This window comes from Pyxicephalus adspersus, chromosome 3 (genome assembly GCF_032062135.1).
Source record: "Pyxicephalus adspersus chromosome 3, UCB_Pads_2.0, whole genome shotgun sequence".
Classification (NCBI taxonomy): Eukaryota; Metazoa; Chordata; class Amphibia; order Anura; family Pyxicephalidae; genus Pyxicephalus; species Pyxicephalus adspersus.
Window position 1 is genome coordinate 107,031,723 of NC_092860.1, and position 25,673 is coordinate 107,057,395.

Consider the following 25,673-nt stretch of genomic DNA (forward strand, 5'->3'; position numbering starts at 1 on the left):
AAAAGAAAAAGTGAACTAACCACGTAATGGATCCAAATCACAGCCTGGCATTTAATATGTAACAAAATAGTGTATGCTGCGACTGCAGCTGTTAGACGTTGGCAGCATTGCATATCTTAAATTCATCCAATTTTTCAGCATCTGTAAAGGCACCATAGCAAAGCTGGTAAAATGGCAGCTTTAGTCAGAGCTGATTTGTAAATGAGATCTTGTAATTGAAATCTTTTTACCACATCTAGTATGTGGAGGCCCAAAGGTTACCGGAAATCTAAATCAATACACAAACATAAGCTGTCTTTGCCAAATATTTTGATAATTCTTGTTAATATTATAATAATTGCAAAATAGTTCTATTATCTCTTCAGGTAAGATGTGAATATAATTTAAGGATAAAGTGTGTAAAGATTAGTATCCTCATGCTTTCTTTTAACATTATCAACTAACATATATTTTATAAGTCAGGTGCATTGTTTTTGGCTGTTTATAACATGCACACAGACATGAAAACTGCAATAATGTAATACTTGATCTTATCTTGTTTGTGTCTATTAGGGATAGGAAATCAGCTCTTCTAGGCCCTATATTTTAGCAGCAATAGTGCTTTACGTAAAACAGAGGATTATTTCAGTACAGTGTGTAATAGATGCAATCTAGACACATACATATTATTATTATTCTTACATGGTATTTTTAAATCACCAAGATATTACGCAGCGCTTTACAAAGTCCATAGTCATGTCCCCAGCTGTCCCTCCAGGGGCTCACAATCTAATGTCCCTACCATAATCATATGTCTTTAATAAAGTCTAAGGTCATTTTTGGGGGGGCAAAGCCAATTAACCTAACTGCATGTTTTTTGAATGTGGGCAGAAATGGGGGTACCCAGAGAAAACCCCATGCAAACTCAGGGAGAACCTGCAAACTCCATGCAGATAGCGATCCTGGCTAAGATTGGAACCTGCACCTACTGCTGCAAAGTCCAGAGCGCTGACCTCTTAGCCATTGTATATGTGTAATACATACACTTTTTAAACAATTTTTGGAGAAAAGTATGCCTAGTATGTCTCTGGCTTGTTGTAGGTGTAGAAAATGTACAAACAGGGAAACAGACATTCCTGTACTCGTCCCTATTCTTTCTTTACAATCGTAATGTTCAAGCAGTCAACATGTTCAAGCCACCTTACCTCAAAATAAAGACATTCAGAAGTAGAACTCGTGATACTCGCCTGTCCCCGGTAACAAACGCACAATTGCAGCTCAGTGAAATTTGACAGCTGGGTGGCAGTCGGGAAGATTAGAATGCTTATTGCAGAAGGAACATCCCCTGTTCTTTCTCCAATAAGGACCTGCATGGAATTTTTAAAATGGGACTTTAGTTCCACATTAATTCTAGTGTTTAGGTTCTCGTTAGTTTAGGTCATCAAACTCCATGTTGAATTCTAATACACCTGTAATGTAAATTACATACATAGGGATTACATACTAAAACAATATAAGGCACGTTATCTAATTTAGAACATCTGTGCAGGCTGTTTCTTGGTTGTGTAATCAAGTTTGTCATTTCTTTACATAGTATTTTGACAAGTAATTACTTCAAAATATTGTAGCACAGTAAAATGCCAGGCATTAAAACTTAATCTAGTGTATAATTTTACTACGTAAACGTTCTTTACCTGTTCTTTGCTAGGTGTATGTATATACTGCCGTTTTCATGTATTTGTTGTACATTACTACTGCTTTAAGGCTTTTTGCCCTTCAGAGATATGTATGTATTTTCTTACTCAGCATTTTTTGTACTTATATTGATATTGTATACATTCTCCTACTAGAATAAAGTTTTCACCAGTTTGAGTAATATTCATCCTGTGAACTTTCTTGTATACCATATTGTGTGTTTTCTTGCTGCTGAAATAATCACTTTCCTAAGTTCCTGATTTTTTATTTGCATGCTAGCTTTCCTGAATGCTGCTGTTGACATTCTATTGTTCTACCACACCTGTCATGATGAGGTGTTGTAGTAAAAAAAAACTGGATGGAAAAATGCTGAATATCCATTATTTCTAATCTCATAAATCTAGGCATAGGTGTAATTAATTTTATATAGAAGCTGTTTAGTTGACTTGTTTTTTTAATGAAACTGTTTTGTATTGTTATGCAGTAAAAGCCTGACTGGGATATCGTTTAAAAAATGAAATATCCCATCACATAGCACAAACCGTCATATCAGCATAATTTTGTACTAAAAATCTGTTTACTGGCATAACCATGAAATAACAATGCTTGCATAGCTTGTATCATACCCACCCTATTGTGTTCATTTCAGAACTGCTTTAATAGGGTGTCTCGTATATCTTTTTGAATGGATTTTTTTTTTTTTTTTTTTTTTTTTTTTTTTTTTAACTGTTTTGTAAATAATGATTGTAGTGTGATTTTGCTGTTTGAGCTTGGTTGATGGTGCAGGGAGAGTTGAGAATCATGATATTGAGACTTAGGTTAAGTTGTGGTTTTATCTTGTATTTCACATTTTTTTTCCCCTTTTAAGGATCTAAAAAGATCTGTGCCAGCTGGACTTGGCCTTTCCGAAACTCGAATTACTTCACATGGCTTTGATGGCAGTAAAGAAGGAATTGTTGAAGCCACACCTTATCAGGGTAAGAAATATAGTTGACCTATATGGGTCTCGATTTTATTGGCACCCCCTCGTAATCCCCCCAGTCTTTTGTTCTAGATGTCTCTATCATACAATATTTTATCACTAAACTAAACTTCTGTGCAGCTAGGCTTACAGCTAGCCATGATGGTGGCCTTTAATTCTATAATAAGTTTTGGATAAATGTATTTAAATTGTGTGGTCACATCTGCAAAAAGTATAGCACAATTTGTTTATCAGATTCAAATTAAAGAAGTTTTTTCACTGCATTAAACAAAAAAATGTAAGCAATATGCCTTGTTACTTTTGCATGAGTAGGCCAATGAGATATTGAATATTTATAATTCTAGATGTAACGTTAATGGTCTGTTTCACATTGGCTGTCTCATTTCAGTTGCAAATGGAGACCAGCCAATATATCTTAGCCAATGCCATGGCTAAGAATTCAGCATTTCCTGCATGCTTACTTTTCAAGAGTACCGTTATTGCCAGCTTCTGATGTTGGAAGCTTCAGAACATGACAGCATGAGACTAGCTTTGGGTGTTTCTAAACTTTGTGTTCTGCTTACTGGGGATGTAAGATAAATTTATTAAATACACTGTTTATAAATGTATCTTTTCATTTAAAAAAAAAAAAACAAAAAAAAAAACTGTTCATCATGCTATGAAGAGCTTTCTACATGCATAGCCTTGTTATTAGGTGATAATGTTTTTTCCCAGTCTCTCATTTTGTCTCTTACATTTCCAGTGGAAATGTAACCTGAAGCTATTCAAATATGTTAATTCCAGAACACCTCCTCTTGTATCCAAAGATGTAAATAATATTTGGACCAGATATTTAGAGGGAGTGGAGTTTAATTTGTAAATAGTGTGAGTTGATCATAAAGGTATGATTTATTAGAAATATAAAATGCAAAAGTGAATAAGTGATCATGTACTTTTTGTTGTCTTATTACATCCACTTGTATATTTTACATTGAAACACTTTGCAATGCAGAAACATGTAAATTTTACATCTATATGTTTTAACATTTCAATTTGGTTTAACATCACCTCCTGAGGGGGGAGCTCATTAATCACATATCTAGATGACATGCTTTCACACAAACACTTAAAGTAACAAATATCTTGGGTACCTATTAAAGCCCAACTAAACCTAAAATCAAACAAGGCAAATTCCCAAAGTGAAAATGTTTTTAAGTGTAAATTTTAAGAATTAACTAATTTATAGGTTAATGGGCCTTCTCAAATGAAAATAGCCTGTTGTGTAGTGGTATTTGGCTGTAGCTGTTCACCCGTTCACTCAGCTGATACCTTTGCATGTTTTAGTTTCCTGGTTATGACAATTGCTCACCATCTACGTTTTATGAGTAAACAACCTTCCATACCTCACAAGGGCACATGGTTTCCAATGTAATTCAGGTAAACTGGGAAATTTTATGTCACATGATCATATCTAATTGGCCTTCCCATCGGCTGTGTTCAGAGGTAAAAGCTGCAATGCAGTGTGCAAGCACATATGGCCCATTTAAATATGTATTTTCTGCACCACTTTAATTATATATTTTTTATGCTCTTTCCAAAGAATGGCTATCCAGTTTCACTTTGTTTAAATGTGATAAACAAGTGGAGGCAGAATTGTTTAATGTGATAGACAAGTGGAGGCAGAATGGTTGAAGAGAGACTTCAAACTACAGATAATCCATTTATTCTACATTATAAACTAATCTCATTAGGGGACCAGCAGCAAGAAGCACATTTTATATTTGTTTGATAAATCCACACTTTAAGCTGTGAAGTTTAGTTACCAGAGTTAGGAATTTCTGTTGCTTTGGTTTCCATGCAATTGGTCCTTTTCATGAGATAATGGCCTACTGCTGCCTGCATGGTAATGCAGTTGTGTTTGGCAAGACCCTCCTGCAAAGCCTTCTTATTTGAGCTTTTAGCTGGAATTTCCTAAATGGAACCTTTGCTAAGAAAAACAAATTTAACTTTTGATGAGTTCTTATTTTGAAATGTTCCATTTTAATCCAAGTAGACAATTGTTGTTAAAGGTGTGTGCATACATTATTGTTTGGTTTTAAATCCTTATGAGTACACCTATGTCTATAACCCTAGTGAATGTGTATCTTTGTTGGCATAATCAGTCTTTTGTTCTATAATCTCCTGATCTAACGCTCTTATTTCCTAATGGTTTACTAGTGTTTGCATTCGTATTGTAATATTCGTGCCATATATACTCTTCTTAGGTTCCTTCTCCACACCCAGGTCTCCAGTAATTTCTCCTAGCAGCACAGCAGCTAGCAGACTGGCTGGACAAGGAGATGATTTAATTGCTCCGACAGGTATTGCAGATGCTGGATAACTCCCCAGGAACTGCTGGTGCTGCACTAACCTCTTTATTTTTCCTGATTAGCTCTGAATCATAGGAGCGTGCTTTATTCCTGCCCTGCTGAGAATTAATCATACCAGTTAACATATTAACCTTTTCCTTGTTCAGAAACAACATCACCCTCTATTCAGAAGGTGCGCACAGTATGTTTCTCTCAAGTGTGCAAATATGCAATGTTGTGCATTTATCAGTAACAGCTAGTCAATATTCTGTGAAAATGCTCTGTTATTTGTAGATATGAAGTACTGCACAAAAATCTTGGCTCTGATAGTGTACATCTGAAAATGTTGCAAAGTATGAATATAATTTGTGTGTTGTGTATTGAACATTATTATACACATGGATCTTTTTTTTTGGGGGGGGGGGGGGGGATGGTTCCTAAATAGTCCCTGACATGTAACACTGCAAAAATAGATGATGATAATATTTAGATATTCAGTTTCGGAGTCTATCATTTCCTGGGTTACACACACTCTCTGAATAATTGTTCCCTTAGAGCAATCCTGATCATCTAGGGGAAAAATCTGGGTGATGTACAGTGGGTCCCCCTCTATTGTGGTTCATCAAGACAACCTGGTGGATCTTTGAATGACCCAGCGTGGACGACCGCTGATCTTACCTTTGGGTGTCTCCCTCTTGTCCCCGCCCCCATCTCTACTTTAAAGTAATGAGCAGCACTTGTGTCAATAGCAGATTACATTTTTTTTCCTCCTTTACTTTATTATGTACAAATGCTAGAATTTGATGAACATGTTTAGTAAAGTACAAAGGTAATTATGCAGAAATTCTGGTTCCCTTATGGCACACATGTTGCTGCATGTGTTCAGACACAGATTTGCTGTGCTTTTGTAAACTGACAGAATGTTTAAGTTTACATAAGTTTACATATTTGCATAGGGTATCTGCCAGTCTTCCAGTGAATCTCAAATTGGTTTAAACAGTTGACCTCCGAAACAGCAGACATGACCACCGATTCCATTTTTAACTGTAGTTTACCCTAGGAAAAAACTGTCACTACAATAAAAGAAAATTGTTTCTTTGCATTCCAGTGCATTTTAAAGTTCTTAAAATCTAATGTGTTGGTGCATGTTTTTTTTCTTTTTTCTTTTCATTATATTATCTCTGTTAATTAGCGTTAACATCACATTTTGCTTTTTTATATGCAAAGCATTTGACTACAAAACATAAGTAGGTTTTTTATTAAAAAAAAAGTTCTGATGGGTTAATGTTATGGCGTCACAGAGCATCCAATCAAATTTCATTGCCATCACTCTGGTAACATCCGCAAAGAAATCTCATTTGAGCCACTTTTCTTTTCAGTTTGTGCACACATTGCCAGGTAAATATCCCTCTACTTTGAAGGCCAGGGTGATGTTGTTTTAGAGCATACTGACAATGATCACCAATAGTATTATGTTGGACTATGCTATAATTCTTTTTTTTCCTATCCTTGTTTCCTTGTCGGCCGTTATATGGATAATTGCCTTCCAATTCTTTTTTTTTTCTGTAGCACTCTCGCTCTTAAGAGTTACAATGCAATGTTTTTTGTTTTTTTGTCAATAAAATTGCTATTTTTTTTAGGTGATGGGCAAGGAACACAACAGAGAAGTGGCCCTGTTGTCCTTTCGGAAGAACCAAGGAGCACAGCTATTGAAAAATTTGAGCTTGTAAGAAGATGGAGTTTAAATACCTACAAGGTGCGTAGTGGACAAGATAGTGTAATTTAGTGTAAACAGAGTGTAAACCAGTTGCAAATCCTTTTTGGAGCATTCTTCCCTTTATTTGTAACTGACTAGCCTAAGGCTAAAGTAAAAGTAATGCTAAGTAAATGGTACTGGTCTTTTGTTCTCCTGACACATTTTAGTTTTACTGACAGCTTAAGATTAGGGTCCAGTTTCACTAAAAACAAAGTAACTTTCAATCAAGTAGAGTCTCTATTGTACCCTGGACTACAGTTTTTTTTTTTTTTTACCATTTGTTCAGTACCCTATATTTCCCAATGAAGAAAGAAGAAGAAAACAAATTGTTGAGTGTCCTACTACAGATAAAATCCACTTGTTCTTTGGATAGGCTAGAGTAGGGAACAGAAAATATATCTTTAGCACAATGGGCATTTTTGCAGTGAAATGTTTCCTTTAATTTATTTAGCAGATTTAGTAAAGGAAGAAGGAGACTAATACATAAAATAGTGCCGAAGTGTGGAACAAGCCTGTTATTCTACCTGTACTCTAATATTGTTCTATTTTTCCCTATATGTTTTATAAGGCATAGAAGTGCATGCCACTCTAAAATGCATGAGAGCCAGATGTAGGAACCATCACTGCTGTCAATAGGTTAAAAATGTAAAAATGTGCTTGTTAACATACCTTGTTACCAGTGTGTAGAAAATTGGGAAATTAAATCAAACAGTGCAGCAATAATCATCTAGAAAAATTTTACCTAATAAACTGAATTTTTTTTTTTGCCCTCAAAATTTTTGTTTGTATACATTTTTTTTAAGTTTGTTGCATACTTTACATGAGAGCACAGGGACAATTCCTGTTGACCATCAACCATGCACAAAAAATTCTAACGTCAAACTAAATGTAAAAAAATGTAAGCAGGCAGGTCCTTTATTGCAGAGGGGATGGTTAATTCGCTTTTTGAGCTCAGGCCTTAGTTTTAGTCTTGCATATTCATACACGTTTTTTTCTTGTACTTAATGTTAATTTTTATTGTATGCCACTCTGAGCTTTTGTGCATTACCACCTGCAGTGAGTCCACCTCAGTTGCTGGCTTGAGAACTTCCAACATCTAGTCTTTCTCCCCAGGCTAACTAGATCACCTCCTTAAATATTTCAGTTGTAGCTGTTTGTCACATATGGACATTACCATCTGCCTGAAAATGCCTACTTCTCTACACTGCCAGATACCCATCAAGGATCTTTGATATTTGCATCGATCCTGACAACTTCCAGTCCATTGTTAGCATAAGGGCTTGTGGCTCCTGAGAAGAGTGCTTGCTCCTTATTGTTATGTTTATCTTCATCTTTTATTAGACAGGCAGAATCCAGTCCGTCTGGCGGTTTTATGTTGCCCACGGTGACTGTGCCGCATCCAAGTGCCTGACATTTGCAAGCAGGAGAACCCAGTCCCAGAAAGCAAGGTAGAAGCAGGGTGGTCCACACAAGTGCCTGACCGCGCTGCAGACAGCAAGACCCCAGTTGCCGAGACCCAGCACTAAGCACGACTGTGCCAGAGTCCCGATCCTTCTGCCAGTAGTATGCTGCTGCTGCTCCAGGTGTGGAATCTCATTGGGATGCTACATTAGCAATGTCTTCAGACTCAGAGACACAGGACTCCACATCAGCTCATTTAGTGGATCCATTCCCCTCACATAGACAGGTCAAGACAGGCCAGGATAGGTCAGGTACACCTACCTCAGAAAACACTGCTAGGAACAAAAAAAAATCGCTCCCAAAATGTCAAACAAGAGAAAAGTTGTTGCAGGAGGGAGACAATTTAATGAAAGATGGGAAAGCTAATATATGTTCATGTTTCACAAAGACAAGCTTGTTCTTATTTTCAGAACAGGAATAATACACAAGGCTGGCAAATGATATGGTGTCTCAGGGTGAGGAAAAATCTTTACCAGGAGTTTCAAACTCTGGCCCGGCACGTCCTTTTTTGGCCCCCAAAAGAATTCCTTATATGAATTGCAGCTGGCCCGCCGCTACTGCAATCTGTATATCTGTATATATATCTGCATATTAAGCTGCTGTTCTATGGACGCGAGTACAATTCTTGACATCACTGACGTCTCTAGACCAGTGGCCTATCCGCAGCCCCGCATTTTATAGACGCAAGTGATGTCGGGAATTGTAGTAGCGGCATCACTCGTGTCTATTGAACAGCAGCCTAAGCGTGGACCCCGCTGAGTTTATACTGACAAGTAAGCTCAATAATCAGGAATTATCAGGATTAATATTATCAGGAATTGCCATAGAGCTATTGCTATATTTGTTTTACTGTGCCAGAGAATGCAATGTGAAACTAAATGAATGCAGCAATTCATTTGGTTTCACATTGCATTATCTGGCAAAGTAAAACAATTAATCTCAATAAGAAGAACACAGGAGAAGAGCATGCATTAATATGCAGTTCATAGAAGAAAATTGTTAATATTGTTAGCCTGTGCAAAAAGGTTACCATTGAAATGTAATTAGAAAGCTACAAATAGAGAAAGAGACATAATATTTTTTACTAAATAAAATGTAAAAATACTCTTAGGCCTCTTTCTCTATTATAGGCTTGTTCAAGATTGAATGTTAACCAAAACCTCTTTGTTTCCTTATAAAAATGTTTTAAATCCAATGAGAAGAAAAAAATGTCCTCAATTTTTCCAATAAATTTCAAGTTTGGCCCGTGACTTGGTCTAAGTTTTTAATTTCGTCCCTCTTTGTATTTGAGTTTGACACCCCTGCTCTATACTTTTACTAAGACTATATATCCTAATAAAAAACTTGGCCTGTGACTTAGCCTGTGTTTTAGATTTTGGCCCCTTATGTGATTTGAGTTTGACACCCCTGCTCTAATGTATCATGGGGTGTACATAGTCATTTTTAGCATAGTTTCGCGGAGCCCTCAAGAATATTTAAGCAGTTTATCTATGATACAAATTTGCTTTAGATAATCACTTAAAAGCAAAGTGTATGATATGGGCCTTGTGTTTGTTTTTAACTTTTGGAATGATTTTAGACTGCAGGAGGACTGCAATAAGTTGCTTAGTTAAGGAACACACTGCATACCTTCCACTTTTTTTTTTTTTTTTTTTTTTTTTTTACTAACAAATGAATCCTGAGAAACACTTGATGAAACTTCCACCTGAGGGTTCAGATCTTCAGAAGTAAATACAGGAATTGGATTGATTTGTTTCACAGCAAAAAACTATTTATTACCCAATAGTAAGATTACTGTTGGTTCTTTCCCAAATGGCATACTTTGGGACAGGTCTTTCTACAGTCTTAATACCTTTTTGTTTTCATCCTTGAACATCTGCTATATATCAAGTATAAAAAAGTGATGCAGCATTGAATCATCAGAAGACTTTTGGTTTTGCTTTGTGACCAACTTGATATTTTTGTTGGTTTGTCTAATCACAGATCTATATACTAATGCTTCATATTTTCCCTCGCAGTGTACACGCCAGATCATCTCTGAGAGGCTCGGTCGTGGTTCAAGAACTGTAGACCTGGAACTAGAAGCACAAATAGAAATACTAAGAGACAATAAAAAGAAGTATGAAAATGTACTGAAATTGGCACAGACGCTTTCTTCTCAGCTCTATCAGATGGTGCAGACTCAAAGGCAGCTGGGAGATGCCTTTGCGGATCTCAGTTTAAAGTCTCTGGAGTTGCACGTGAGTATAGTCAGCATAACTGTGAATGCGAAAGTTCAACAGAAAAAGATCACACTTGTTGCCTTCTGTGTAAATATTGGAAAAACAAAAGGAGGTGTTTTTCTCTTTTTCTCTCCTGCACACGTTCCTTAACCTTTCCTTATTTTCTTTATTTTTCGTAATCTATCTACTTTTCTTTCTCTTTCTCCATTTTTTTCTTTTCCCTTTTTAAAGGACAAGTCAGTGTATGATTGATCCAGCCAGTGTCGAACCAATACAGTGAGTAATTGGCATATAAACTATGAATTAAGCCAAGCTAGGACTGCCTAAAGAGAAATCTAGGGTCCTAGGTCTAGTCTTCACTTTAACTGCTTCAAAGGTGCATTTTGGAAGCATTTTAATGCATTCCATTCAAGCAACCAGGCAGTTTCAAGGTTGTTTTAGGTTTTTGTTGCTTGACTTCCTTTTTGCCTTCTGTCCAGGCCACATTTACCAGTGTTGCCCTTTTTGTTTTGTAAGTGAATTTAATGAATGTCAAAAAAAACTAAAGCATGCCATGTTGTCCTCACTACATACCCTAAAGCTTGCTTAAAGCCAGTGGAGAATAGGCCTAAAACGAAAATTTTGTTTCCACAGTGCAAAGTTTTAACTTCCACACTCCCAGCCAAACATTTAACTGTAAAATATAGATGGTGAGGTTATAATTTATGTTAACATGTTCTTGTCTTCATGTCATTTGAATATGTCACACAGTACAGAAGAGTCATTGAGTTCCTTCATATGTTGCTAGGGGTTTCTCAAACTGTGGTAGACTGACCTATTAGATGGTGCCGTCATTGTTCTGGGGCCAACACCACTTAGTAGAGCCAGTTGCATAACTCTAATGATGTTTTTTAATTGCTTATAAAGGTTTTATTCCAGCCTCCATTGTGTGGTGGTGGGGTATACTTTTCACTGGCCAACAAAGTTAGGCTTTAATATGCAATAGAGATTTGATTTTAATTACAATTATCCTAACCAGTGCTTATTTATCTTAATCTGATTCTTCAGACAGTTACAATTGCCATACACTATGCAATAATTTTGATTAGCTAGATATAAAAACAAAACAAAAAACAACCATTCTATCAAAATACACCCAAATCGTTTTCATATTTCCATATGATTTAGTGTTTTTTTATATCTAATCAAAATATTGATCATGCTCAATTATTTGATTATATTTATTGATCATTTTCTGGAATAAACTGGAACACTGGAGTAATTGCAGGATTTCACCATCATTCTTTCAGAATTACCAGTTGTGAGCACCTTAAGTTAACATGATTTTTTTTTTTTTTTTTATACGTATTAGGCAATGTCAATTGGATAATAATTTACACCAAGAAATAAAGCTTTAGGCAACTTGCATCTGTACAATGCTTGTACCCTTTCCTGTATTATCAGGTCTTAATTATGTAATTTTGCTGCATAATTTGTTAGTGGAGTTTGTTACTGTTTAAGATCAGTTTGTACTGTACTTTTGAAAGATTCCCTTCCTATCCATTTATAAATAATTGCAAGACAACCAGTACTTTACCTCTCCAGTCTTGTTTTTCTAGATTTAAGTCACTTTCCTTGAAAGCAATTATAAAAGAAGAATGATTGCTTGCTGAACAAGTTTGAAAGTTGTTTTATGAGTTAACAATTTGTTTTATTAAGCAGTGTCTTTTTTTATTAACAAAATATATTCACACACAGAGTAGGGCATGGATGATTACTAAGTTTTCAGCTTTGATACTTGTTTGTAGGATTTGTTGAAAGTGTTTTGTAATTTGATTAATATGGGTGTTTATTACCTTATTGTTCTTTTGTACAAGACCTGTAAGTTAGGTTTTCTTTAGTCCCATTCAGTGCATATGGTGTGGTTCACTCTATTGGTGGCACTGCCTTTAGTGGGGTAATTTCCTACTTTTCAAACCAGGCATTTCACATATATTCCAATGATGAACCCCCTATTCACAAAACTAGACTGTATGTTCTCAATTTATCATGAATTCTGCAACTAATCTAATCTATTCTCATTACTCTTCGTTTTCTGCTTTCTCCCTAATATTAATGTCCTAATATTGGCTTACATTTTACCTCAGAATCAAAATCACTGTTCGTTTTTTGTCTCTATATCATTTAATAGATTCTTGCCCACTTGCATTTTTAACCGTATACATTATTACACACCAAATTGCCATCTATTCCCCTGCTATGAATTCCTCACCTAGAACATCTTCCATTCACAGCACCAAGGCTTTTCAAAGGCTACCACTATTCTCTGGAATTCTAACTAACTGAATTATCTTAAGGACCTAATCCAGTTCAGAATATTGTAATATTACAAATCCCATAGTGTATGCCTACCACTAGCTGCATGCATGGTTATAGGAGAAGGGCTCAAAGCATAGGTCATGATTTATCAATCTGTCACCCCTCTGCTTTTGTTTAATAAAAAGAGATGTGTAAATCTTTGGACATGTGAGAAAGTTTAAAGTGTATTTATCTACCTTCAATTAAGCTGTAGAAGAAGCAGATAAAATATGGTTCTACTGAAAGAAAGGTGCTATCCACAATGTTTTAGCCTACGTACACCTGTCAGATGATTCTGGTCCCATTACCCCTTCAGGGCTAGTATCAGGCGAGAATCTGGTGTGTGTACATCGCTTGTCCTACGTTGTTCATGGTTTCATCCTGGCATAAAGAAATGGCAATTGTCCAAAATGTGAACTGTTTTTTTTGGTGTGTATTGGTGCTACTTTTTCTTTCCTTAATATACATTATATACACCCTCATAGTTTGTTGTAATTTTTTGACTGCTATATTTAGTTGTCCCTACCCAGACTTTCAATTTTGTAATGTTGTGCATGCCCTGTGTTGGTGGCTTGCAAACGTGGATAATAAAGTGAACAGTGTTGTAGATCATTGTTCCTCTTGCACCTGCAGCTTTTCCCATCACACTTGTTTTGCTTACCCTTCAAAAGATGGTTTATATGTCATTTGAGCTGTACTTTGATCATGTATAATTGCTTGCCAGCCCATCTCTTATTGTTCTCATTCTGTGTATAACTCCATTGATGACTTCAATGTCTGTGATCTTGAATCTATGAAACAAATAGCTTGAAGTGTACATGATCCAACTGCTTCATTGTTCTATTTCTGGATGTATACTAAGGAGTTCAATGAATAGCAGTTTTCCTTTTTGTGTTTCTACAATACCTAAATTTGTCTCTTCCTGGTTTTCAGTGCTTCTCCATTGCACAACCTGCCATCATTAGGAATGCACACAAGTTTATTCTTCAAACATGCTCAGAAATAGTTGATTTTCAGATTTTTGTTTTTCTGTCAGGTGGGGGGAAGCTGTAGCTGGGTGGTCAAAAGTGTGAGAAGCAGCACACAGCAAATTTAGTGTTCCCAGTAGTTTGTACCACAGGTATCCAGTAACCTCTACTATTTTACTATTTGTTAGCTTTCTAGCTACCCCCCGCATACTTTTTCCACCTATTGTGCGCCTTTTTCGTATGTCCATATTTTCTTTGTATTATGCCCCAATAGTCCAGTGCCAAAGTATTGTGAACTAACTTCCTAGTATCCCATGTTTTGTATGAGTATAATTATAGTGGTGAAAGTCTTATACAGCAAACTGACACTCTGGTACACCATGGTTCTTCTGTAGGAAGCCAATATTAGTTACTTCATCTCTGAGCCTTCCTCTTCCCTTCGCATGAAGTGTGGAGCTCCATGTAGAAGGCTACATGCTTTTGGTGATGGCAGGCAGTCAGTTCTGCTCCCAGAGGATGGGAGCGGGGAAAATACAGTTAGGTTAAGATACAAAGAATAAACCTATGCATCCTCCACCAACTGAGCAGACAGGCTGCTTTTACCTCCCTGACACACAGCCTCCCTGAGAGGATGTCTCATGACAGCCAGTCAGCTATTAAAAAGTGTGGTCAGTGAGTTTGGACAGTCGTCCCTTTTTGCTTAACTTTATTTTAATTTAGCTTGTTTTGATTCTGACAGGATGCCAGCTCTGAGGTATAACTAGAAATTGGTGAGCCTCCCAGCAAAACTTTGTACTTTGTATGCCCACCCTATTCATTGACTTCTGGGCTTAATATGTGGATAGTTATATACCTGGGAGGCATGTAAGGGAGACTCTCAAATGTTCTGCTACGTTTTTCATAGTTAAAAAGGAAATGTAGCAGTAAGATTAATCTCCATTATGGCAGTAAGAGTTGTTTGAGGCTAGTAACTTGCCAATATCTTTCTACTGAAGTGCTTTAAATTATCAACAAGCTGGCAATTGAAGCTATAGGCAAAATTCAATAACTTGAAGTCAACACACTTGTTCCCAGTCAGTACTGACAAGTAAAGCTATGCTTTAGCTGTGTAGAGAACCTGTATCTTCCGATCCCTACTCTTGCATACACTTGCCATAGAGATCTTGCAGTTGTAGTATAACATTTTAATGTGCTGGGCACTTTATAGTAGACAGGTTCAGCCTATAACCTGCTAATATTTTGCTGCCCATATTTGTATTCATTACTCCTTATACAATTGTACGTTTAGAGCTACTGAGCACATATACATTGTGTTTGATTTTTGTAGTTGTTACATAATCAAAAAACATACATTTTACAGGGGGGAAGATTTTGTAGCTGTGATATTGCTAATATTTTATTAAAATGGTTTCTAAATTTTAATTGAAGTCTCTTACCTTTTTATCTCTTTATGGTTCTGTACCCAAACATATTCTTTCTGGCTGATTCTTGTTTGAAATGCCCCCTTTTTTCTCAAAACAAGGCTGCTTCCTGTGAGCAGTGCCAGAAACCCCATTCTAAATGTCTTAGCATAGACCTGTATTGCAAAGGACAAAAAGGTCTGATCAAATGTATTCCTGAGAGCACTGGGTCCAACTCTGCAGTCTGTTGGATTGTGTTGTTTAGGCACTGCATGACTACAGGATGTTATGTATATAGTGTCTGGCTTACAGAATATTTGTGTCTTTAACCAGGCTTTAGGATGAAAAATACATTTGCTTCTACTGCTCCCCCTTCCGTTATTAGAATCTGTTCAGATGGATGCATGTCACTGTAACATATTGGTCTGCTCTGTTTTTATGTACATGTGGTTAAAACTATAGGTGCAGGTGTATGTAATAAAATAAATATGCTGAATAATGCACTTCATGTATGCATGAATACTATATTTAATGATAGGGGGATACTTTTAATTTGAAGGTTGAGTGAAGCAGTGTTGTATCTCGATCTATTGTTTTGCTGCTGTCTGAGCTGTGTGTTTCTATTACATTTTAGGAGGAATTTGGATACAATGCTGATACTCAGAAGCTTCTTGCCAAAAATGGAGAAACACTACTTGGAGCCATCAACTTCTTTATTTCAAGTGTAAACACACTAGTGAACAAGACAATTGAGGACACACTGATTACTGTGAAGCAGTATGAAACAGCTAGGTAACAAAACATTATTCTGACTAAAACTTAGTGTTGACCTAGTTGTACAACTTCTGCTAAAAAGTCACGCAAAAACGAATAATGGTCACCCTTATTAGTAGCTTCAGTAGTTGAAGCCATTCTTTTCCAAGAATTGTGCAGCTTCTCAGAACTTGAATTCCTGCACATATTTACCTACCAACATCAGATTTATAGGCTGCTCTTTAAAGGGGCTTTCTTTATCCAGACTATTTCTTTTCTTCCATCAGATGTGTTCTATGGGGATCTGACTTGTCTTTTTTCATACCTGGAGGTGTTTGTAAAGCATGTTGTGTTTCTTCCCCTCAGTAGTTTTATTGTGTTCATATCGATGAGGTCATGTATGTTAAATCCAGCAAACAATATGCAGTGTTATTGGTGGCATTGTTCCTGCTGAAGAACAACCTAATTGCATATTTGTGACATTTTATTAGGAGCTTATATCTGGTGATTTATTTAATAGCTGCAGTTTCTGCAGGATTGCACATGCCTGTTCATGAATTGTTCTGTTCTGAAGCTTTCATTAAATAGACTTTGTATACACCTAGCTAACACGTTGTCAGCTCAAATAATGAGCACATTATTATGCAAAATGTTTTATTATTTGAAGCTTGGTGTATAAAAATGTGGGAATGATCTAAAACTGCTATTCTGTAAAACAGAAAATGCATTTTACACCTTACTCCCCACCTTACTAAATATCTTTTAATAAACTATATGTAGAGTTCAATTCTTATGACAGGACTGGAAAATAGCCATTGCTGCAGATAAATCTAGTTCGAAATTTAGAAGCTGTCACAGCTTTTTTTTGAGAAACTTTTTCTTTGCTCTCTTCACAAATGTCATACTATGCTGTAATTGAACTGTAAGCTGGGTGTGAATATTTAATAGACAAGCTAAGACTAAGCATGACTTCTAAATTGGACTGCTGTCAGACTTCTGTCAGATAAACAGGATATAGGGTGATATTAATCTAACTCCTTTTAGAAATGTTTTTTACACGATCGGTTGCTTATGTTAAACATTTATTTAGGTTTGAGGAGTGCATAAAGAAGGAAAAGGTAAAATATGTATTCAGTCATACAATCTTCAAGGCATCTGGCAAGTACCACCAAACAGCTTCCTATCTGGAATTGGTGTGTTTCTCCTTTAATATACAGAATAAAAAGGGCTTTACTTTATAATGCAAATTTTCAAGGTCTCTGAAACGGTTTCATGCAGTACCATAGTATTCCTAGCATTGCTTAGACTGGTTTCTTCGTGTGTGTGTGTGTGTGTGTGTGTGTGGACTATGAATATTACTGGTGATTTGTCATCTTGGTGGGATAAGATTTATTAATAACTGTTTGACAACTTGTCATAATGTTTATTGTGTTGACTTCTTAACAGGATTGAATATGATGCATACCGTACAGATTTGGAGGAGCTAAACATGGGCCCACGGGATGCCACTACCTTGCCGAAAATTGAGCAATCACAGCAGCTTTTCCAAACGCACAAGGAAAAGTATGACAAAATGCGAAATGACGTATCTATTAAACTGAAGTTCCTTGAGGAGAACAAGGTATTTGCTTGTTATAATTCTAAAATTTTGGCTTTTGTGTTTTTAGTTATTTAGCAGGATCTTGTCTTCAAAAATAAAGTGTTCTCTTGCACTCTGAGCTAACAGGATACCATGGTTACTCATTAGTCAAAGCTCCAAGCTAGATTTTCCAGGTGGGGGAACCTTATAAAAGTATGCTTTTGCTTCTTTGGTGACCTTCATGACTATCTTTCTAGGCTGCGTTGTATTGTGGAGACTTTCATTTTGAACTGCACACATTAACACACATGAGTTTGTGAATATTGAAGTGCCTTGTGGTACACTTATCACCAACAAATATTTTATACAGTTTTGCAATATTAGAAGTGCAGTGTCCTTAAATTTTCTATCGTGATTTTATCTTCATAAGAATAAACCGGAATTACCCAGATACTGCATCAAAACACTTCAGATTTAACCAAATCTTCTATAGAGGGTGATCCATTCGTTTCATGTTGCTCCCCTTATTTTATGTGTGATAATGTCTGCCAATAGAATAAACACCTACGTCCCCCAGTAAAATTATTTTGTTCCTTTTTTTTTATCCCTTTAGCATACCTATTATTTTTACTCTTTCTTTAACGAATGTTCTACCTGGCTAAAAGTACAAAAAATACAAGTGGGACTTTTTTTCCTCAACTCTATAGAATATTTAAAAAATATTGTATAAATAAACAAATTTAATTAGTACATTTTTATTTCATAATAGAAATATACAAAACCTGAACTGCATCCATTGACATATCTTTGCATGCCAACATATACCCTGTTTCCCCGAGGCACTGTCTTATATTTTTTGAAATGCCAAAATATGCCCTAGGTCTTATTTTCAGGGGTCGTCTTATTTTTCCATGAAGAAGACTACAGTACACATTTATTGTTGAAAGTCACTCATGATCACTCATGTTCCATTGATTGTCCCCTTCTGGTTAGGGCAGGGATCTCTGTTAGGGCAGGGATCAGCAGCTTGCTTCCTGGTGCAGAATGCCTGCTTGTTACTTTCAGTTTCACTCTGCACTGCAGCCAGGAGCAGACACATGCTGCAGCCAGCATCAAGGAGACACACACAGGATCGGATCTCAGAGCATGTCTTATTCACGGGTGAGTGTCTTATTTTAATTATTTTTTCAAAAATGGGGGGTGGCTTATTTATTGGGGATGTCTTAAAATCGGGGAAACACGGTATCACAAACGTGAATCGTGTGTGTATTGGCACCCTTGTATTTATGTCAGAAAATGCACCACTTCTCACAGAAAGTTGTTGCAATTACAAGCTTTTGTATTGTCATGTATATTTCTTTTATTGGCACTGGAAGAACACAAAAACGCACAGAAAAAAAGACATTCCACACAATGGCCTGGACAAAATAATTGGCACCCTCAAGTTAATACTTGGTAGCACACCCTTTGGAAGAAATACAGTTAGGTCCATAATTGTTTGAACAGACAACTTTTTTCTAATTTTGGTTCTGTGCATTACCACAATTAATTTTAAACGAAACAACTCGGATGCAGTTGAACGGCCGACTTTCAGCTTTAATTCAGTGTGTTGAACAAAAAGATTGCATAAAAATGTGAGGAACTACTAAAGCCTTTTACAACGCAATCTCCTTTTACCACATTCACTTCATTTTAGGGGCTCAAATGTATTCAAACAAATTAAAAAGATGAAAATACTGGTTTTTGTGCTGGCTTTTTTTAGATGTTGGTTTTTTGTTTTTTTTTTGTTTTTTAGCAAAGTCCAATCTAGCCTTTCTATTCTTGAGACTTATGAGTGGCTTGCACCTTGCATTGCACCCTCTGTATTTACTTTAATGCAGTCTTCTCTTTTTGGTAGACTTGGATATTGATACGTCTACTTCCTGGAGTGTGTTGTTCACTTGGTTGGCTGTTGTGAAGGGGTTTCTCTTCACCATGGAAATGATTCTGCCATCATCCACCACTGTTGTCTTCCATGGACGTCCAGCTCTTTTGGCTTCGAGTTCACCAGTGCTTTGTTTCTTTCTCATGATGTACCAAACTGTAGATTTTGCTTGTTTCACCTGCATGGAGAGCTCCTTTGACCGCATGTTGTCTGTTCACAGCAAAATCTTCCACATACAAGCCCCCCCCCCCCTCCTCAAATCAACTACAGGCCTTTTATCTGCTAAATTGATAATGACATACCCAAGGAATTGCCCACACCAGCCCATGAAATAGCCTTTGAGTCAATTGTCCAATTACTTTTGAGCGCCTGAAATGAAGTGATTGTGTTAAAAAAGGCTTTAGTTCCTCACATTTTTATGCAATCTTTTTGTTCAACCCTCTGAATTAAAGCTGAAAGTCTGCAGTTCAACTGCATCTGATTTGTTTATTTAAAATATTTGTAGTAATGTACAGAATCAAAATTAGAAAAAAGTTGTCTCTGTCCAAATATTTATGGACCTAACTGTAACTGATGGTAATCGCTTTCGATAACAATCAAAGCGTCTTTTACATATCTGGAATTTTGGACCACTTTTCCTTTGCCAGCTGCTCCAGGTCTATCAGATTTGAAGGGTTCCTTCGTCTAGCTGCTGTGTTTAGAACTCTCAACAGGTATCGCACAATCTCCCCTAGGCAGAGGAACATAAACCACACCAATATATTTCTCATATAGATTAGTCTCCTTCATGAAAAACTGAATGATCATTCTAAATGATCACCAAGAACCTTTTTTTGTTTTGTTTTTATATAAATATACTTTATACATTAATCAACATGTTTACTGTAAGAATTTGTCTTATTCGATTGTGGGTTTAGATGGGCTTTAAAGTAGTTTTAATACTTGTTTAACTTGGATTGTTTTGTCTCGCTGACTGACATTGCTGCTTTGCAGTTTCAAGAAATAGCTGTCAGTCTATTGCAGAAAGTGGAAAAATAACAAATTGCTGGCAGGTTAGACAACTAATCAAACTATTTTACTAGAGTAGACCAAAAACATCTGTAATTATTTTAGTGATCAGCTTCATTGTAGGCATCATCTTTGATCTTGCCCATAGTAAAAACTTTCAAGTTTCTTTTTCTGGCCCTTGTAATTATATAGACTGCTTCAATGCATAGACTGCATTAAATGAAAAGACTGTATGATGATTCCAGTAATTTGTCACTCAGTCAATGAATGGAAGTATGAAACTTTGCAGTACTTGAAGTTATCTTCAAAATGGTCAGGTTTGGTATTCTAATCATGTTATCCCATGTAGTTCCATACAGAACACTGTAGTCAGTTGCAGTAGCTACAAATAGCCAGAAAGCTGATACAAAATACTACTGTGGGATATTAGAAAAAACATAAAAAGATATTTTATTTACATAGTTTAAAAGCTCTTTAATTGCATTTATATATTTTCTGTACCGTAACATTATTTTAATGTGCATAAAAGGGATTATTTATGCTGTTATCAGTGTTTTACTTTTAATAAAATACGTTTGTCCCTGAAACCATATACATATCACTTTGTTTATAATTAAATACCAAAATGAAATGTTGAATTGGTTCTGGAGCCTAAGGCTACATACCCTTGCAATGCTTCTCATCCGATATTCGTCTCAGGGCCCATATTGGATGAGAATCTTGCGTGTGTACAATGTCCATCGTCCGAACAACCGCCCTGGCGGATCTATGGACAATGGTTGACAGACGATCTGAATGAAAGTGATGAGGGAGATCAGTGCCGCTCCATCGTTCTCCCCCTCCCCTCTCCATAGAGCAAAACGGTGCTGTATGTACACCGCTCGTTCATGCATTGTGCAGTCATTGGAAAGGATTGTGAAAGATCTTTTCCAACGACAATTATTGCACGTGTGTACCCAGCTTTAATAGTTAGGTGTTAATAAGATTTCAACTTTTCTGCCATTCTTGCATTCTTGTTTGGCTTATTAAATAGATACATCCCCTCCAGTTTTCTCATCTATTTTGTACTTTACTTTTACAAATAATTCATGTTCTTAAAATTGTACTTGTCAAATTTCAGAAGTGAAGTACATAAGAGGGGTGTGTGCTGTGGCTATAAATTACGTTTTCTGTACAAACAAAAATGGCCTGGGGAAAATGGGTGGTTTGTGGGTTTGGAAGTATAATTAATGCAGCTTAGATCTTTGGGTAAACTGAGCTTGCAGTACTAGTTGAAGGTGTACATTTTCTGCATACATACTTCAGTGAGAACAGCTGTTTTGAAGGGTAAACCTACATTTTCAAGCAAACCTTTATATTTAAAAAAATGTTTGTGTACTGTCTTTAAATGGAAAAATAAAATTAATAATAGATCAGACAGGTATTGCTACTCAAGGCATCTGTTCTTCCTTTAGAAAAGAATGATGTGTTAAAATAATGCACTTGTTACTGCAACTCATGTTAAAATGGAATTGTAGTTTAAAAATATAAAACTTGCAGGCAGGTTGTTTATTGCAGAAAGGGACAATCAATGTCTATTCTGCAATACAAAGGTTTATACCTACCCAGTGCTCAGCCCAGAATTTTTTTTAAGCTGGGTGAGAAGAAATTTTAGGCGGGTGGCAGCCCCTGTATTATGACCCAACTGTTCTGTAACCACCCAAAAACAGCCGGGTGGTTACTTAAATGTGCCGGGTGGTGCGCCCAGCTAAAAGGGGCTGGGGAGAACACTGCTACCTATATGAAACTTTTTCCAAAGAGTACACCTGCTCAGTGTATGATGCCAGGTATCTCGGCATTCCTAGCTGCGTGAAATAATTATTGATTAAATTAAAGAATCCAGAAGAAAACTGGGTGCAGATGCTTGTGCAGTACAGGTGAGTGTGCTTTAAAATCTTCAAAGCGTTAGGTAAGTTGTATTATATAGCGCCAACATAATATGCAGCGCCGTACAATAAATAGCGGTTGCAAATGACAGATAGAAGAGCTACTATGTAGGATTTTTAGTTCCTCCCAAAAGTATTGGCTAAATTCAGTGCCAATTATTTTAAATGTGTCCCCACACACAACATTCTGTTTGCTAATAGTGCTGTAAAACTCACATATGTCAGCCATATCTGCATGCAATGAGCAAAAAATGTTGGGTTTAGTTTGCACCCTTTATAACGCAAGGGTTGGCTTAGCGCAGTTTATGTACGTGTATTAATACCAGGGCATCAGAAAAATGTGTAAAGGATTTCCTGCCTTCTTCAAGCCAATTTTTTTCTAGTTGATCTGTTCAGGTACTCTGCTTTTTCTAAATCTTGTTAGATGCTGGAAAAAAGTGGTGTAACTATAAGGTGATCTGTTCAGCCACGGTATAAGGATGTTTTTACATCGTGTTTGGAGGTCTTAAATGAGTATAGACTCAGGCTATGTATACATGTCAGATGATTGTCGTTTGATAATCTCCTCCGGGCTGATATCAGACAGGAATCTACAGCGTAGATGTAGTGTGTACAGCCTTCATCGTCCGGATGACCGTCCTGGCTATCGATGAACAAGGAACGATCACAATGAATATAAAGGGGAGAGAGCGCAGCGGTGTGCTGCTCCGTCGGTTTCCCCCTTCCCCTTCTATAGAGCAGAACGGCGCTGTTCATGCATCGTTCAGTCTTTTGAGTTTGGGAAGGATTGTGAAAGAACCTTTCCAACAACAATTATTGCACGTGTGTATGCAGCCTTACTCAGGCTATGTTAGTATATGTGGGATTTTTGGCACGCAATCTGTGGGCCAGCCCCTGATGTGACATTTTAGTTTATTAGTTACCATTTCACATCAGGTATTTTGTTTAAGGTTACATGCCATTTCCTAGTCAGCTTTTGTTCATTTATTGTAAATTTTTCAGCCATAATGCAGTGTCGCTGCCTGCCTCTATATTCCTGAAATGCAAATACTCAAAATGAATATCCAGTAACAGATGTATGTCTGCTGTGGGGCAGATATTTACATTTAGAGCTAAACCATGCAAAGCAGTGATTTCTGTGTAAATCACACATCTTCAAAGTCAGAATTTCATCACGCTTGACACATTTGATGAGGGATGCACTGTCATGTTTAACTGTACCATACCAAGTGATAACATCTGGGTAGCATGAGTCAAAAGAATGAGAGGTATTGGCCCCTTGTTAAGTGAAACATTCAACAGGGAGCTATTAGGAATCATGTGAGAATTGATATTTTGTGTTAACTTACAAGACTGTAAGTTAACAGAGAACAAGTTCTGTCCAGGTATAATCTATTTTTGACAGTAATTAAAAGTCACAAATGCTTAAAAATGGTAGAAGTATAAAAATGTAAGGAGTATAGGAATCTAAGTGTAATAACTATAAGTACTCAATAGAACATCTGTTCAAGAATACTCACCCTTGCTGGAATAAATACACAATTTGGTGTCACAAGACATTTGCCAAAGTTAAAGTATCCTCATTCCTTTGCCAAATATTCCATATTTATTATTATTGTTATTAATATTAAATAGGATTTTTGTAGCGCCAACATACTACGCAGCACTGTACATTAAATAGGGGTTGCAAATGAAAGACAGATACAGACTTGTGAGGTAATTATATCTGAACCTTCATCTTTCCACTAAAACTGCACCATCTCTTTGGATCAAAACAAATTACTAATAAAAATGTTTTTTCCCCAAGTTGTGTAATTTTAGTGGAGCATTTAATCCACAATTCTCCAGTGGTCAAAAGTCAAAGTGTCTGTTTGCATATTCTGACAAAAACTGGTTGGGTGTGCTGGGGGTGCCAGAACCCAGTGCAAATATACCACCCTTCGATGTATATTATCTGATGTGGCAGAATTGGGCGCTGGAATTTCAGTGGGAGAATAGTTTTCCAACCTTTTGATAAAATATTTATTTACTTGTTTTTTACTTTTTAGTATTACAAATTGACTGATAGTGATTTAAGACATCACTGTTTCTAATTTTGGTCTTATCTGTGATGCCATGCAACTGCAATTTAAACATAAAATAACTGAAAGGCATACAACCATTTTAAATGGATGGCAGATCTAACACTTCTTTAAAAATAAATATGCTATGGTTTTCTTAAAGTAAAACAGGTTGTTCGGTTTTTGAAGTCTTAAGTGGAATGCAAACTAAAATGACAGTTCACCTACACCATGTGAATTGTTCTGAAGATCTCTGCATTCTAGACCTACCCTGTGGCATCAATGACTTTTCTAAACTTGTATCTATGCACACATAAAAGGAACTGGTTCTTCTCTTGTAGAGAAAGTCACGGTGTAATTTAAAATGTACTTTTGGCGTAAACCAATGTCATGGAGCATTTCCTAGTACTTGTAATTGCATTATTATGGTCTAATGGGTCTGACAGGATTTTTTTTTAATTCAGTACTATATATACTGTGCCACCCATCAATAAAGTAGACAAAGAGTAGGGAATGTAACATTTAGCAAGTAATTTTCTGAGGGTATATCGTAATTTCCAACACATGCACCAAGAGTCACTTGCATTAAATGATTGGTAAATGTAACACTTGCTTTTTTTTTTTTTAGATATGTTATTTGGTGTACAAAAGTGTTGAGCACTGGTCATGTATCCTTGCTTTTGCAAATAGTCAGTTTTTTTTTGTGATTTTCTGTATATGCTGCTTTTTAATTAAAAAGAGGTGTATATGGGGAAGTTAAGGGATTAAACTTTCTTCATAATGGGAAGTAACCTAAATTTGTATCACAGTGCCGTGCATTCATAAAGTACAGTGGTACATTGGTATAAGTCCTTAATCTGTTCCAAATTCTTGGATTCATACCAAACAGGACTTATACCAAACAAATTTTTCCCATAAATAAAAGTGAAATGATTAATCCGTTCCCATGAAAAAAAGTTCTATTGTTATTGGCATAATGTACATTGATGAGGGATGTATAAAATAATTAAAACATTGCTTAATACTAAAATACATAAATACAAAAACAATTACATGAAAATTAAACTTCCCTTTACCTTGCTGAGAAGAGTCGAGAGCCTTCTAGGATGGTGCTGAGAAGGGGGGAGGAGGAGATGTTATGTAATTTATAGAAGTTATGTAAGTTATAGTGGGTTGTTCACTGAATGGTAGCAACTGGCGTACTGACACAAGTGGGCAATCGTGGCTTTGTCTCGAGAGAGATAAATAAGGGGAGCGCACGGTGTTATGACTCATTTTGACCCATACAAGTTCTAGC

At 36.4% G+C, this 25,673-nt stretch overlaps 1 protein-coding gene across 3 annotated transcripts in view; it reads left to right on the plus strand.

Moving 5' to 3' along the window:
- ARFIP1 (ARF interacting protein 1) overlaps positions 1-25,673 on the plus strand; it is a 56,201-nt gene that overhangs the window by 21,207 nt on the left and 9,321 nt on the right. For 2 of the 3 annotated variants that reach the window (XM_072405922.1, XM_072405923.1), the window contains 6 exons: positions 2,543-2,651; positions 4,900-4,995; positions 6,624-6,739; positions 10,219-10,440; positions 15,762-15,919; positions 17,327-17,501. In XM_072405922.1, coding sequence (XP_072262023.1) covers positions 2,543-2,651; positions 4,900-4,995; positions 6,624-6,739; positions 10,219-10,440; positions 15,762-15,919; positions 17,327-17,501 — 876 coding nt within the window. The remainder of the gene's footprint in view (positions 1-2,542; positions 2,652-4,899; positions 4,996-6,623; positions 6,740-10,218; positions 10,441-15,761; positions 15,920-17,326; positions 17,502-25,673) is intronic. The other variant, XM_072405925.1, reaches the window with a different exon arrangement.